Source organism: Actinia tenebrosa, unplaced genomic scaffold (assembly GCF_029948245.1).
Source record: "Actinia tenebrosa isolate PJP-AT-01 unplaced genomic scaffold, QUT_ActTen_1.0 PGA_scaffold17__23_contigs__length_9995812, whole genome shotgun sequence".
NCBI lineage: Eukaryota > Metazoa > Cnidaria > Anthozoa > Actiniaria > Actiniidae > Actinia > Actinia tenebrosa.
The window spans coordinates 7,260,646-7,277,588 of NW_028292577.1; the positions used below are offsets into that span (position 1 = coordinate 7,260,646).

Below are 16,943 nucleotides of genomic sequence, written 5' to 3' on the forward strand. Positions count from 1 at the left end.
GTTTTAATATAGAAATATCTTCATTTCAAAACAAGTTTTTCGAGAGTTTTTCGTTAGGTTCTTTTTGGATACAGTGATTCCTCAACAGGTAGGTCCAAATCTTATTTCGATTTCGAAGATTATAATTGTTTTTACGCCTGTTTCGAACTGTTTAAGTCATCATTCCGCTATCAACAATATATTTATGAAGCAGAACAACCACTCGAGAACTGAATGCAGATAGACAAAATATTTTGACTTTGCCAGTGAAGGAAAATTATTTTCTCGCATATAGCCTAAGTTATGATTTTTTAATGAATATTTGGAGAAAATGGAAGAATAAATACTTTGGAAAAATATTACATTAATTGCAGAAGTTGCATTGATTGTTTTCGTTCGCTTTTTTCAAATGGAAGGAAAAATCTACATAAACTATTTTTCCTAAAAAATCTGCCTAGATTTGGCGATAAATGTCGCAGGTGGCACCTGCTAATAAGAAAAGCCCGCGTAAAGAGATGTTACACTTCGCGGTTCATTTCTTATCGCCTGGGTGGAGGGTCGCAAGATTTTGCCGGAGAATCATGTGGTTTTTAGAAGCTGAAGGGGAATTTTAATAGCAACCACTATTGAGGCAGGATCATGAATTAAGAGCACCCGGCGACTTGGAAGATCAGTTAATTCGTTATGATGTCGTGATTATGATGCCCCCTCCCCCATTTCCAAGGCGACAATGACCGGTCCCTTACTATTACAAAGAAAGACATATTTTAAATCTTTCGGGCGGGGTAAAAGCTACTCTGTAGTCACTAACTCACCAAGCAATCGTAGGTAAGTAGAGTTGCTTATTGTAGGTTGATTCTCTTCTGTGTTAGTGTGGATGGGGGTACCAGATTGTCTTTAGGCCAATTGTCAGTTAACTATTAATGATTTGACAATCGCTGACCATGATATTGACCAAAATAATGAAACATCACTTAACTGTTAACTACTAGTTTTTGGTTATTTGTCAGCTCGGTTATCGTCCTTCCGCAAAAATCCGAACTTTTAAATTTATATTCCAATTGAAGCTTTTCAAAATACGAGCCTTTGGCAGACTGAGCAATCACTGCCTTCTCATTTTTTTTTCCAAGTCATTAAAAACCCATTCACCTTATAACTGAAATATTTCCATACACTATTTCCATGAGCTGTTGAAATACTGAAGTAGTAGTTTGTGAATGTCAAGTTTTAGATTATTGTGAAAGCCTCTCAAGGTAGAAAGAAATGGGTGGAGCGATATCCTCTGATCCTGGTGCGATAGAGTACAACAGGCATAATATCTATGTTAATAGCATCAATACTTATGGATGGTATGTAGTAAGTCAAAACCATTGATTCAGAGAAAACTATTGATGTCATCAGTAAAGATGATGATGATATAGTGAAGGCGGGAGAGAAGGTAGTGATGTCGTTGAAGATTTTGATGATGATTAAGATATAGGGAAAATAGTGATGGTGAACCAAGGGCGGATCCAGGGGGGGCAAAGGGGGCTGAAGCCCCCCCTTCAGCAGATAAATTGATGCTTTTTTCATATTGTTTTCCGTTGTGTTGACGGAAGAAACTCAATTAGACCCCCCCCCCCCCTAAACTCAATTACCCCCGCTAAAATTTTGGCTGGATCCGCTCTTGTGAACGTGATAATGATGGAGAAGATAGTGATGATGATGGTGATATATAGTGAAGATGATGGTGATGATGATAATAAATGAGTGAATAATGAAAAAAGATGATGATTATGGTGACGATAGTGATTATTGTTATGACGATGGTTATGATGATATATTGAAGATAGTGTCCTTTGATAAAGATGGTGATGATTTTGATATAGTGAAGTTAGTGATAATGATGATGATGATAGCGAAGATATTGAATAAATCATTTTGTACGTCCCTGAAAATTTCAAACCAACATGGCGGCTATGACATCACTTACCTCAAGTGTGTATCAAGAATACGTACTAGGTAGCTACTCAGTACATTATTTTGCTTTTTGTTATTTCACAGGCTCCTTCCTGTCCGGCCAATCACATTACACCAGAAAGCCTTGTTCTGTCTGTGGATGATGATCATGTTTTCGTGGATAACGTTACTTATATTCGGCTTTATACATAAACGAAGACATAGACACAAGAAAGATGAAGAACTTTCTGAAGAAAGTGAATCAGGTTGGACATTTCTTCTTTGCAACATATTTTTTTCCTTTTGCAAGAAAGTAATATATCACAGATTCATTATAGGCTTAGCCTTGTTTATAAGTCAGCTATTCACAGATACCATTTAAATTCCGCGAGATTTCAAACATTGGAGTTGTTCAAACTGAACATTCTTTACATCACCGTACAGTTGACTTTTGCAAATGTTTTGCAGTTAAGCGGGGCTAAGTCGGTGCAGATGAGTCTTTAGTCATATAACACAACCTTATTTGATGAATAAGAATAGAGAATAGGGCTATTGTTTTTCTTGCAGAAAGCGAAGAAGAGGTTTCGCACACACATGCACCTGAGCGTAAGTACTCGAGGACCATAGACTGGGACAAGAATAGAGATTCTAGCCTGAAATATGACTGAAAACAGAATGTCTAATGATTACTAATTTGCAGGAGTCACTCAGAAATGTTTTGGTCATGATCACATGACCAATGGTCATCCAAATGCTTGATAATGATGAGGACGTGAACTGTTAAACTGACCAAACATATATGTCTATTCCACAGCTTCTATTTCCCGGTTCGGTCGAGGTGACGCAACAGTTGAAAGTAAAGTTACCCAAGGCTTTATCGAAGGCGAGAATGCGTTACCATGGCGACTAAAAGGATAGTCGTTTATTGAGTGGCTCAAAGAGACGGCTCCTGACCAGCCTGACGTGAAAGAGTTCTTGGGAAAAGCGACTCTATTTGGTTTTATGATGTTGTACTTTTGGCTGTGTGATTATCAACATATTTGGTAATGAGGATTCAAGTCATTTAATACTCTTACTTTAGAGTCTGCTAGGTTTTAGCTTATCAGTGGAATGAAAACTTAAAACACATGAGAATAAGGGATGATACCTAACCTGAACGATTATTGACGTAAACGCGTGCATTTAGACTAAAAATGCCAATCATTATTGTTGGGTTGGACTAGTGACGTAATTTCGTCTCATGCGGAATGTTCATCAGCTGAAACGCAAGTCTCGATAGAGTTCTTTCTGGCTGACAGCACATGGTGGTCAGTGTTTGTTGCGAGTTGTGCGTAGCCACGTCCCCAGGCTACTCCGTCAGCTCTCCCAAATCCAAAATGGCGGACGCTTCAAATTGCGTAAGTTTGACGTCATGCTTAAGAAGAAGAGCAAAGAGAGCAGCCTAGGGGCGAGGCTACGTTGTGCGCGCGTATATTTTCATGCTTATGGCAGCTCAATATCTAACTTACCATTTCTGTAATTCGTTCAATTTTATTTGTTTATTCATTTCAGGCCCAAAACTGAGAAACAGTACTCCAGAGACACGTTCACTTTTTTGTTCGCTCTCCTGGTGATCGTAGCTATCGTATTTACTGTACGAAAGACTCCTGAGAAACTTTTAAACAGAGATCAGACAGAAGAATGGAAAGGATGGATGCAGGTTGGACATACTATAGCCTTTTATGAGATAGCGAACATGGTAAATTGTGCTCTAGTTTGGGTGACACCACCATACAAGACATGGTGGACAAAAGATGTTTGTACCCAAGCTAGACCACAATGCATCCTGCTTCTTTCCTGAGTTTAATAAACACTTGTGTACAAACAACACCATATGAGGCATTTATCGGTCCCATTCATCTATACATTTACGCAGCTTTGACCACGATTTAAACGAGTGGTAAATAAATTGAAATTATAATTTGTAACATTTCTGGATTCTTGGCATGATGAGTAAAAGATATTTGTACTCAACCTAGACCACAATGCACCAAGTTTGCTATCTCAGAAGGTATTTGTAATACCAAACTCAGAATTTGAGGGGAAAGCTGGTTAGTAGTGACTTAACGTTGATTGACTCTCACACACAAATCAGTTGACGATTTTACATACTAAGAAAAACAAAGACTCACATTGTCAAGGTAGTATGCGGATCCACTCGGCTGGTACTAATATGACAAGATACCCCTAATTTTCCTCTCTCCCCTTCAAACTCGTCCCCACTCACCGTGTGACCAAAACAGGAAAAAACCCGACTCGACTGAGTTAGTAGTGAAAAGAGGGACTCAGTGTAACAATCTAAATACGTCTCTGACTTTTTGTTTCAGGTCCAGTTTGTTTGGTACCACTACTTTGATGCGCAAGAAGTGTTTAATTCTGTCCGGTGTTACATCGATGCCTACGTATGGATGACTGGATTTGGTAAGCCAGAACGCAAGGAGCCCAATTAAAATAAACTAATGAAAATGAATTTGGCAAAGTTAACTTTGATTTTGAAGCACGCTACCTATGACTGAAAATATGAAAACGAAAATATTATGGATGCATGCAATCGAGATGCAAATGAGACAATAAGCATTGTATCGATCCGATAGCCTCACTTGTATGATTCTTAAACATAAGCATATCTCATTGCTGGCTCATTTGCTATTGCTCAACTTCACTTGAAGTCATTTCCTTTCTCGTGCGGAATGTTCATCAGCTGAATCACGAGTTTTATTTTTTGCACTCTATTATAAATTTACATTCCTTTTGCAGGTAATTTTTCATATTTTTGGGTGAAAAAAGATTACTCCATATTCAGACTCTTAAAGATGATGTTTCGTCTGAACTTCTTGGTTGTCATGGTGATGGCAGTAACCAATCATGAGTTCGTACGTTATTATATCTGTGCCATGCATACCTATTGGTTCTTGTCTGTCTACGCAATGATGGCTGTCTTTAAGTCCTATAACACGGTAAGTCCTTCATGCCGATGTACTTTCGTATGGGCTCCCTGTGCCATTTTGTATTTGCCCCATTTCGCATTACCGAAGACCCAAATGAGCAAAACGTTGTTGCAAGGTCTTACGACAAAATTATTAATTGAAAAAATTAAGGTTTAGAAGTCGCATTTCATTGGCTGAGAACATCAATCCAAAGCTCGTGCTACGACGTACCGTGAACGATATACGAACGATAAAACTTGTTACGGGCAATGTTGAGAAGTAGATTTCTATTCTATTTCTGCAACGTTGCGCACTGGCGGAGAGTTGCCGTTCCTCCCGTACAATACAACTGACAAAGAAAGGCAGACTCAAGAAAGGAAAAATAAAATAACAAGGGTGTTTTTTTATGTTATAGCACAGAGGAGTTATGGCAGCAAAGTTCGTGATTTACCTTGTCATCAACGTCCTTATCTTTGATATTCCTGGTGCCTCCTACAAAGTTTTCTGGCCTTTCCAGTTTATTCTCAACGTTAAAGGCAATCTAGACTACTGGGTGTACAGATCCACGTAAGTATTGTACTGTTTTACTAGTACCAAATCAAGAGTTGTAGCAGTAGTACACTCACCTCTTACCTCTGGGGTCTCGTGCTTCTGGACTCGGCATTATATAAAGACTTTGCTAGGTCTCTCCCTTGATTTGAGGTTTAAGTCTTGGTTGCCCGGGTTTCCTTTCTCCAAAAAACCTAAATTGTAATTCGATCTTTGAGTTAGCCGTGCTCAGACTTAGATTAGCGCAAAGGTTGTTTCATGCCTCGTGTTCCGAGCCAAATCAATCTCCCTAATATTTTAATCCCTTCAACCTACAGCGCGTGCGCTACAGTTCAATCATCAAGTGGTACCCACGTGCATACCGCACATTTTGTTACCTTCACATGAAACTTTTCTTTCTTGATATTATTACACAGCTTGGATCACATTGCCACCTGGGTCGGCATGCTATGTGCATACAACTACCCCTACGTGGAACAATTCCTGGCCTACCTGGACAAACCACACGAAACAAGCAAAGAAAAACGAACTGCTATAGTCTTGAAAGCTTTGGTAACAATATTCTGCATAGCCATCTTCATACTATGGTTTTACTTCGTTTTATTCCAAGAGAGGGAAATATATAAACGTATTCACCCCTTCACGGCATGGATACCCATAATAATCTACATATGGGTGAGAAACTTGTTTCCGTATCTAAGGTCTACTTATCTTAATCTATTCGCGTGGCTTGGAAAGATCACCTTAGAGACGTATCTATCACAGATACACATCTATATGATTGGAGATGCTAAGAAAATCCTTATCTATATTTCAAAATATCCACTGCTCAACTTCATGGTTTCTACTGTGATTTATATCGCTGTTTCCTACGTTCTGTTTCATCATACTTTGTTTTTTAATTCATTTATTTTTCCTAAGAACATGAGGGTTGTGTGTAAGAACTTGATAATGGGTTTTCTTGTGGTGGGTTTGTGTTATTTGTGTTCGTTTTTGTTAACGCTAGCGAGTGTTTGGTGATGGTTGATAATTTTGTCTTAGTCTGAATTTGCGAAAAAATAATAAATTGGATAAATTATTACTGGATATTATATCTTGGGATCTGTGTCACTTCAATATATACACATGTACAGGTACCCGCCAAAAGGAAGCGAGAAACTCCTAAAAGAAAGAGAAACGTCTTCAGAGGAGCCGTGTTAAATGTAGACTGGTAACAACCTTTTACGCCTGTCTCTGCTATTGGGATTCCTGTGCCAATGAGAGATTGAGGTTAGCTTTATCGACTCCGACGCGCATGCGCATTCCGCCAAAGGTTCGCCGACAAGAATATCTGAAATAGTGGGTATATCTTTAATATGACCTTAATGAAAGTAGACCGGTATAATTGTTTTACATTTATGCTAAGTTACAGATATCTTTCGTTCTGCCTCCGCTAGTGGGATCCCTGTGGAACTGGAGTCAATCGACTCCCATGCACATGCAGGCTGGAGTTAGTCCGTTAAACATAAAATAGTGCTGTATTTACGGGTTTAGTTATAACTAATTTTAAATTTAATCACCCAAATGAGAACTATTACGTCACTTAGATTCCCTATTTTAACAGAACATTTCAAACACGAGAAAGCCGGGTGCGGTGTTTGGAAGAAAGAAGGCGATGCCGAGTTATCTTTAACCAATTTTGAGGAATATAACTGAGATGAAACAGTCTTTCATGGTTGGATATCATATGACGTTTTAAACTATTATTTCTTTTAAAAATCAATGCAAAATTTTACCAAATTTTTATCACGCATCCATGCAAACCAGCCTTAAAGTGTGATGAAAACCAGTCTACTTCTGAAGTCCATAGACTTCCATCTCAGCAACCTTAAAATATGCGTTACCGGTTAGGAAGCTTGTTGACTGACCCGAGGGAGGCATATAATTATTACCAATAGCAACAGAACAATTATTTGAATTAGGGTTATTACAGATATGCAGGTCGTGGCCCGCACCAAACGTCGGCCCATAACCACTGTTGCAATACATCGCATTTTGATACTGGGCCAGCCTTCATTTGTACGGGTGATGTACCTCCAGGGTTAACGATACTGAACAGGAAAGCAGAATGGTCGGTCTTGTACTGATCATTACCTGGTAAATTAAAAAATGAAAACTCCTTCGATCTCCGGCTTGATGCTGAATGTATGAGACATTAAATATTATGTACAGAAACAGATAGACTGATTCCAAATTCTTAAGGAAGGACCCTATATAGCTTTTATTTAATGTATATTCTACTTCTTCAATAATGTCCATCCCAGCAGGAGGCAGGGGAGAGGGTGAGAGGGAGGGAGGGGGGTTATATCATAGTATTTTCTCGTGTACATTCGAAAGACATCGAGACTTCTGATCACGAGATTTCACGATCTGATTGCAATAATGAGATGCACGGGCCGTACAGTCTGGACGTCCGTACAAAATTCAGGGGCTCTCGAGGGCAACCGGTCATGACCCTCCATTACCATGACCCACTCCAACATCCATGACCCCCCATACAATCATCCATGAACCCCCAACATGTATGCCATCGAGTACATGTACATGACCCCCACTTATCTTACGATAATGAATAATAATTAATAAGATTATAATACACTCAACAAAATTACTCGATTCTGATTGGTCAAGAGGAGTACAATTAAATCCCAAATTGTACTCTGTAGAGTACCAATTAAGTTGCTCAATTTTGTTGTGTATTATAAACAAAAAATCGCACAATTTTCTCGTACCATTCTGAATTTATAGATACTCGTGATGTTTTGAAAGTTCTCAAATTGAACTCGTCTAAAGGCTCGTCCAAATTTGAAACGTTCAAGACATCACTCGTACCCATAAATTCCGAATTGTACTCAAGATCGTGCGATTTCCTACACTTATTTTTCTTAACGTCATATAGATTTATGTGACTATTCAATAGTGTGCCTAAATGCACTCTAATATTGAGGTTTAGTTTTTTGTCACTGATCGATCGTTTCAGAATCAGATTCATGTTCAAGAGAAACAAAGAATTACTTTTTAGGCAAAGGTAGGCATTTATTTAAATAAAAAAAACCCCACAAATCATTAAGTTTTAATTTTCAATTGATTACAGTGTGTTGCCCTTATTCTGGACAGTTTTGCAATTAATTGTATCATCACTCTATAATCGTTATATCATGCCTTGGGATTATAGGAGCGATTACCTAGATATTTTCATGAATATTTAGATTACTGCCTCAAGTCGGTCATTACGTTTTATTTGTTTAAAGTGTACATGAACCCTTTGACAATACATTCAGTACCTGGTTCTGCATAAAGTAAATAGTTGATTGGTAAAATATTTCTTGATTTGAGTGACGCGTCTCTAAGTTAGGAAGGTTTATACTTCCAATATGTTAATGATGATGACGTCAGGTAAGGTATTTGAGTGTTTTTGTTGTAACTAGTAATACTTAATGCTGGTCATTTTGAAAATAAAAATTTTAAATAGCTTTCATGTAAACCATGAGTAAAATAATGATGCTTTTTAAATACTGTATCTATGAACCAGTTCGATTTTGTATATTTAATTAAGCCTTAATAGACGTCACACTTATTAGCATATTGAAAGTATAAACCTTCATAATTTAGAAACGCATCACTCAAATCAAGAAATATTTTACCATTCAACTATTTACTTCATGTATGATCAGTACTGAAAGTATTGTCGAAGGGTTCATTTGCACTTTAACTTTCCGAATTAACTAATTTCCCCCCCAAAATATCGATCAAGTTGGTAGCCCTAATTTCGGACACCGTGCCCTAACTCCGGACGATAATTATATCAAACAAATCATAATGTGAATTCTTCAGTTTCATTCTTATTCTTGTCTTGTATCAACCCGAAATTATTTGTAGCATTGCTTGTCAAGATAATCGACATGAAAAATGAAAATTGAATTACTGTATCATAAATAAATTACAATTAACGATTAGACTGTGTTGGTGCCGGAGGTCATGGTAATGGGGGGGTCATGGGCTGTAAAACTCTCGAGACTCCCTCGATCGCCATGTATGCACACTTTGTGCATATCTTTGATTTTAACGACCTGTGCGGTCTGTGAGCCACATTCACGGACCGTATAATTAGGGGCCGTTTACATGATACCGGAACAAGTTTATTCCGGTTGTCATATATTTCTTTGTATTTGATTTCATGATACCAGAGCAAAATTTCATTCCGTAACGAGCCATCGTACTTACTAAAAGGCGCAATGGCCTACGATGAGCTACAATGACCTACAATGAGCTAGAAAGAGAACTAAGTAGCTAAAACGAGCTGCTATCAAGGGCGGATCCAGCCAAAATTTTAGGGGGTGGCTAATTGAGTTTGGTGGGGGGCTAATTGAGATTCTTCCGTCAACACAACGGAAAACAATATAAAAAAGCATCGATTTTTTTTCTGCTGAAGGGGAGGCTTCAGCCCCCCTTTGCCCCCCCCCCCCCCCCTGGATCCGCCCTTGGCTATAAACTAGTTTGAAACTACATAAACTCAAAACTATTGATATTTTTGTTATTTAATAGTTACCTTCAGCTAAATTGTGTACTTGCTGCATTTAAATTGTGCACTTTCTGTCATTTAACAGTCCTTATTTTGCACTTGAAATCAGCGAATATTATCACATGCTTTCCTTGAAGCCCTGTTTGAAAACCTAAATTTTCGGGCCGACTCCAGTTTAGTAGGGTTTCCTGTGCCAACAGGAACTCCATCCTTCTATTGAGATTTTCTAAGCTGTCAAGTTTATACAAAATCATGATATTTGACAATAGAAAATGAGCACATAAAAATCCCATTAGTCTACAAAAAAAAAGTTACGGTAAAAACACACAGCACATTTTCTTTGACAAACTTGCTCTGCAAATCTCAAAGCGCAGGCGCAAGAGGAAAACGAACGAGTAAGTCTGGGACCAGGATGTAAACACAGGAGACCCAATTTATAAATAAGACTACCATGTTTATAGTAAACGATTAAATGGAACAGTAAATACAGGGATATATTAAATAAACTTGCTGTTTTCAAGTGCAAAGCAACGACTTTTGATGACAGAAAGTGCACAATTTAAATGGAGCAAGTACACAATTTATGCTGAAAGTAACTATTAATTAACAAAAATATCAATAGTTATGAGTTTATGTAGTTTCAAACTAGTTTATAGTAGCTCGTTTTCGCTCTTTAGTTCTCTTTCTAGCTCATTGTAGGTCATTGAAGATCATTTGGTAGCTCATTGTAGATCATTGTAGCTCATTGTAGCTCATTGTAGGTCATAGTAGGTCATAGTAGCTTATTGTGCCTTATAGTAAGTACGAACGAGTCATTCCAGAATGAGTCATCCTGGTTTTCATTCCGGAACGAAATTCTCGTTCCGGAATAAAACTCATTCCAGTATCATGTAAACGGCCCTTAGTATCAGGTCGTTTGTTTTGGACATATGTGAATTACCTGACCAATTCTGCTCGGTGTATCCTCCAAAGATGTACCCCCCTGTGCTCTTGATCACTACCATGGTAGGTCCATTAAAAGAATTACACTTGGAATGGAAATTAGAGGAGCTCCATCCGTCCCTTGAGGCACGGTACAAAAGGCTACTTTTACTTAAATTCCTTATAGATACCAGCCATTTTGAATGACCGAGAGTTAAGATCGTAGAGTCGCTGTAATGCACTGGTTCGGCAGGCTTTGGCACTGGCTTTGGCTCTGGTATCTTCTGATTGAGCTCATCCACAATGCCTTGTATTTGGTAGAACATGGCTTCTTCTAGAACATCTTTTCGTATCAGTTTGTCATCAGGCAAACTGAGCTTCCCCGTCCTCAAGTAGTTTAGGATGTAGCGGAAGTGTGTGCCATCTCGATCGATAAAGTAACTACCGTCTTCAGCTGGTTTGGTTTCAAAACGACCAGAGAACATGGCGTGCAGCATTGATCCAGCATCTTTGGTTAGTGTTTGAAGACTTGTAGTGAACAGTTGTCCACCAACATTCAGTTTAATGGTCGAAGAGAAGTGAACGTGTTCAAGTTTTTTCGCCACCGATTCGAATGCGTTCCTTTCTTGTTCAACGCGACCAATTTCAACATCCAGGATGTCTTGAATCTGTTTAACATGATAGTCCACCTTTTCGAACGCTTCACTCCTGGTCATTTCAGTTTTGTCGTCACCAGATTTATCATCAGATTTGTCACTAGATTTATCAGACATGTTAAAAAGTTCCTTAAGCTATCGCAAACTATAGGGCTCCTAGTTGGTGCAAACAAAAGCGATAGTATTTGACTGAAGCTAGAGTGATTCCCAGAATGCTTTTCGCGAATCCCATAATAATAAACAATGCTCTTATGCTCGCCTACCCTGGGTGCCAGTGGCCGTGTGGGGCTTTTATTTTTATTACATGCATTTTGAATATAGATAGATGAACATAACAGATTGAGCAATAAATGTGAATGAACAATAGTTGAGTTCTGTCCTGTTCTGTTCCCTAACTAGGCTATCAATCTACAATTTTTATTGCAAAGCTTACAACTGAGTACCTAATTAATAGATTTCTTGGAATTGCTTGGAATTGAGGTCATCGTGACAGACGAATGTCACGTAACGCAATTATTTTGTAATTCGCAAAATGGGAAAGTTTCAGTTGCAGAATAGGAAAAAAGGTTTGCTCTTTCATTTAACTGCCTTGTATCCCGGTGCCGGTGAAACTTTCCAGGCACGAGACAAAGCTTTTGGGTGTACAGTTCGAAAATCAATGTATTTATTACGGGTCCCTGGCCCATGTACATATCGACTTTAAATAAAGTTATCTATCTATCTATCTAATATAGAATGTAGTTCTATTTTTTCGTGAAAACGTTCTCGCCAAGAAAATTTGAGAAAGTTACTATCATCATATTACATGGAGAAACGTTTAGCTTACTTGCTTCGCATGCACATTCGATTAATGTGACCCTCCTCTGAGTCGTTACCGAGTTTATTACAGTCACTCCACTCAGGACTCCCACCGTTTTAATCAATTGCTTGTTCATTATACATGCCATGTGGTTGAAGTCTGTCGGAGGTTTGTTGTCAGTTAATCACATTTGTTCATTCAACCAGCGCATTTTTAAAATAAAATCTTAATTATGAGCGTTTTCTGAAATACCATTTTTCATGAGTCACAACCTGGTCAGTCTTCTTGCTTGAACGAGGCCGCCTCATTAGTAAAAAGGGGAAAAAGTGACATTTTCATTTGTGGTGTTCATTTTGACACAAATGCTTGTCTTATCATGCAAATCGTTTTCCTGTCCTACATAGGCGGTAGCGAAACTCTTAAATAAACACTATTCTTAACTCGATGAGATCTGGCTATCGACGGCGCTGTTTAACTTTGGAGTGACTATCACAACTAAAATTCTCAAATTCTTTTCAAGTTTAATATTCTGCGAAAGCCATGAAACTACGTATATTAATCTTCCTCAAGTCCAAAGACTTCCATTTCAGCAACTTTGAATTTTTGACCTCCAGTTAAGAAGTTTGTTGCTGATTGACCAGAAGGAAGCTCATATGTATGACCGATATTGACATCGCATTTATTCGACTGAAGATTGCTTCTGACTAACAAATCGTGGTTCCCGCCAAATATAGGCCTATAGTCGTCATTGCAATATATAGCGTTTTGCGGGTTCCTGAATACCTTCATTTGGACAGGGGGTGTACCCACAGGGTTGACAAGGCTGAATAGGAATGCTGCATAATCAGACTTGTATGTGCCGCCACCTGGAGAAAATTTAAAAGTAAAGATTACATAAAAATTACTTAACACAGACGCACCTTGTTATGACATAGACACTACCTCGTTTCGTCCGCTTGGTGTCCGTGTTCATAAGGTAAGGGTTCGACTATAGTTTAAAGTTCTAGGTTGATGCTTTGGAACTGCGGTTTTTCTGACGTATACCTGACCAGTTTTGCTCGGTGTATCCTCCAAAGATGTACCCCCTGTGCTCTTGATCACTACCATAGTAGGTCCATTGAGAGAATTACACTTGGAATGGAAATTATATGACCTCCATCCATCCCTCGTGGCACGGTACAAAATACTGCATTTACTGAACTTCTTATCTCTACCGTGAACAGCTTCAAGCCATTTCGCCTGATCAAAATTCAAAATTAAAGAGTCGTTATAAATTTTTACGTCAAGCTCATTAACAATTCCTTCAATCTGGTAAAACCTCGCTTCCTCTAGTACTTCTTTACGCACAAGTCTATCGTCTGGTAGCAAGAGTTTCCCCGTCCTCAAGTAGTTCAGAATATAACGGAATCACGTGCCATCTCGATCGATGAAGTAACTACCGTCTTCTGCTGGTTTGGTATCGAAACGACCAGAGAACATGGCGTGTAGCATTAATCCAGCATCTTTGGTTAGTGTCTGAAGACTTGTAGTGGACAGTTGTCCACCAACATTCAGTTTAATGGTCGAAGAGAAGTGAACGTGTTCAAGTTTTTTCGCCACCGATTCGAATGCGTTCCTTTCTTGTTCAACGCGACCAATTTCAACATCCAGGATGTCTTGAATCTGTTTAACATGATAGTCCACCTTTTCGAACGCTTCACTCCTGGTCATTTCAGTTTTGTCGTCACCAGATTTGTCACTAGATTTATCAGACATGTTAAAAAGTTCCTTAAAATATCGCAAACTAGAGCTTCTAGTTGGTGCAAACAAAAGCGAAAGTATTTGACTGAAGCTAGTGATTCCCAGAATGCTTTTCGCGAATCCCATAATAATAAACAAGACTGCTATGCTTGCCATTTTAATACGAGGAAGTTGTATAACGAATCTTTATTTTTATAACATACATTTGAATATAGATTTAGAAATACAATCAGATTGAGCGGTAAATCTGAATGAACAATGGTTGAGTTCAGTGTCATGTGACCTAACTAGGCTATCAATCTGCATATCAATAATTCTCGAATCCATACACCTCCATCTCAGCGACATTAAAGTACTGACCACCGGATAGGAAGTTTGTTGCTGACTGGCCTGAAGGCAGCTCGTATGTATGACCGATATTGACACTACAATTACTTGACTGAGGATTGTTACAGATTACCAAATCGTGGTTCCCGCCAAATGTAGGCCCATAGCCGTTATTGCAATATATAGCGTTTTGTGTGTTCCTGAACACCTTCATTTGAACAGGGGGTGTACCCACAGGATTGACAAGGCTGAATAGGAATGCTGCATAATCAGACTTGTATGTGCCACCACCTGGAAAAACATAGGATAAAATGCAGTAACTGTAGGTAAATTTTGTTTCATATGTAATTCATGTAAGGAAATGAAAGGTACGTTTTTTATTAGGGGGTGGAGGGTTGGGGCGGGGGGGGGGGTGGTGAGGGCTGGGGTTTTAGAGATTAGGGTCATTAGTAAAAATTTGAATTTTTGTGGAGGGTCAAACCTTTTTATTTTGACGAAAACTAGTTACTTGTTGACTCAATGCTAGGGTCATGAGTTTCTTACTGAGTGAGGGTTACAACAATCAGTTTTGAAGAAAAGTTTACCATCGAATACCTACCCTTATCAAACAAATTACATACAAGACGTAAAGCTTCTTTCGAGGGAATATAGTGAACATGGAATATTTGTTTTGGACACAGCAAGCCCTGATGTATTTATTATTACTGAGCTGTGAGGAATTGTGTAGGTTGCCGAGGGATAAAAGAATCCCATATTTCATAAAGCCCCCCACAAAAAGTAGGTTGTCTCAGATAACAAAGAAGGGGACTTGTTCCTAGAACTATGTAGATAAGTATTGGTCTTAAATTTGAAGCTTTTATATTCAAACCAGTTCAAGCTTACCCCCCAAGAATGCATTATTCATTCGATTATATGATTATTTGACCCATCATTTGTTACAAGAATGCATTTCGTTTGAAAATATGTAGACGAAATAATCATATTTCGTTTACATAATAATAGATAATGCATAAAAGAGAACCCGTGAACTATGTCGTCGATATCATTGATTACCTGACCAACTCTGCTCGGTGTATCCTCCAAAGATATATCCCCCTGTGCTCTTGATCACTACCATAGTAGGTCCATTGAAAGAATCGCACTTGGAATGGAAATTAGAGGAGCTCCATCCATCCCTGGCGGCACGGTACAAAATACTGCATTTACTGAACTTCTTATCTTTACCGTGAACAGCTTCCAGCCATTTCGCCTGATCAGGAGAGAGAATGACTGAATCAACGTAATGCTTTGGATCAAGCTCATCAACAATTCCTTGAATTTGGTAGAACTTCGCCTCAGCTAGAACTTCTTTTTGTACCAGTCTATCGTCTGGTAGGAAGAGTTCCCCCGTCCTCAAGTAGTTCAGAATGTAACGGAAGCACGTGCCATCTCGATCGATAAAGTAACTACCGTCTTCCGCTGGTTTGGTATCGAAACGACCAGAGAACATGGCGTGTAGCATTGAACCAGCATCTTTGGTTAGTGTCGGCAGACTTGTAGTGAAGATTTGACCGCCAACATTGAGTTTAACAGTCGAAGAGAAGTGGACATGCTTTAGCTTCTTGGCCACTGAATCGAAAGCTTCCTTCTCCTTTCGAACTCGAAGTGTTTCTCGCTTCAGGATGTCTTGGATTTCTCGTACTCGCACTTCTACTTTTTCAAATGCCTCGTCACTTGGTAGCTGTTCTACTTCATCATCGCTGGATTCACGAGACATGGCTAAAAAGTTTGGCTAAAAGGTAGAATTATGAGATTACTTTTTCAAAAGAATATTTATTGCGAAAAAGCTCCGTTACAATTGAGTCAGGCCTAATAGATTTCTTGGAATTGCGTGGAATTGAGGTCATCGTGACAGACGAATGTCACGTAATGCAGTTACTTCGTAATTCGTATGGACTGTTCTTTCAATCTATCTGTTGAAGCGGATAAAAAATGAAATTTTTTTCCAGTCTAAACCTTGACCTCGATGGCGATCCGAGGATTGCTTCATGGGGGATGTTTCAGGGTAGAGAATGGGAACAACTTCCTTTCACGAAAATTTCAATTGCAAAAGAAGAAAGGATGTCTGCTTTTTCATTTACTGCGATTCCCAGTCACACGCGACCAAGTGAGACCAAAATCACAAACGAAAATTTGAGTTTTGGTGGACGTCAATCAAAAGGGTTTCTTTTAAACATGTCTAAGGATTCCGACTCCGAATTTCAAACCTTTAACTGCTAACTATCAGTATTGACTTATACTATCTTGAAGAAACTCAAATCATAGCCATAGCGATAGCTTTGCAATCAACCGTTAAGATTCGGAGCCGGAATCCTGTGACATTTTGAGAAAATATATCCAGACTGAGAAATTCACAGCTACAAGAAGCATGAGATAAGGACAACGATTTTTGCACATTTGCACGTGTTCACGTGAGTATTCACATCAGTCCTGGCGTAGAAACCAATAGAAACGATAGAAACCCTTTT

The 16,943-nt window shown here is 38.7% G+C and overlaps 1 protein-coding gene, 1 non-coding gene and 2 pseudogenes across 2 annotated transcripts; 1 reads left to right on the forward strand and 3 right to left on the reverse strand.

The window, feature by feature from the left end:
* The first annotated feature begins 1,214 nt into the window (after positions 1-1,214).
* On the forward strand, positions 1,215-6,518 carry LOC116288719 (uncharacterized; annotated as a pseudogene).
* Positions 6,519-6,761: 243 nt separating this feature from the next.
* On the reverse strand, positions 6,762-11,774 carry LOC116288713 (uncharacterized). Its single transcript, XR_016120073.1, has 2 exons — positions 10,934-11,774; positions 6,762-7,565 (listed from the first exon to the last, which is right to left on the reverse strand). It is a non-coding gene; the product is annotated as an uncharacterized LOC116288713 (transcript).
* Positions 11,775-11,811: 37 nt separating this feature from the next.
* On the reverse strand, positions 11,812-14,206 carry LOC148910394 (uncharacterized; annotated as a pseudogene).
* Positions 14,207-14,280: 74 nt separating this feature from the next.
* On the reverse strand, positions 14,281-16,525 carry LOC148910395 (uncharacterized). Its single transcript, XM_089031797.1, has 2 exons — positions 15,490-16,525; positions 14,281-14,727 (listed from the first exon to the last, which is right to left on the reverse strand). The coding sequence occupies exons 1-2, from the start codon at positions 16,190-16,192 to the stop codon at positions 14,417-14,419; spliced, it is 1,014 nt and encodes a 337-aa protein (XP_088887923.1). The 5' UTR covers positions 16,193-16,525; the 3' UTR covers positions 14,281-14,416.
* Positions 16,526-16,943: the final 418 nt, after the last annotated feature.

What these genes read in the sequence shown, in the direction of transcription:
- LOC148910395 (XM_089031797.1), bottom strand. Translation starts at nt 16,192, where the DNA reads ATGTCTCGTGAATCCAGCGATGATGAAGTAGAACAGCTACCAAGTGAC. An exon ending in CACCGAGCAGAGTTGGTCAG is followed by an intron (nt 14,728 to 15,489) that starts GTAATCAATGAT and finishes ATGTTTTTCCAG; the next exon opens with GTGGTGGCACATACAAGTCT.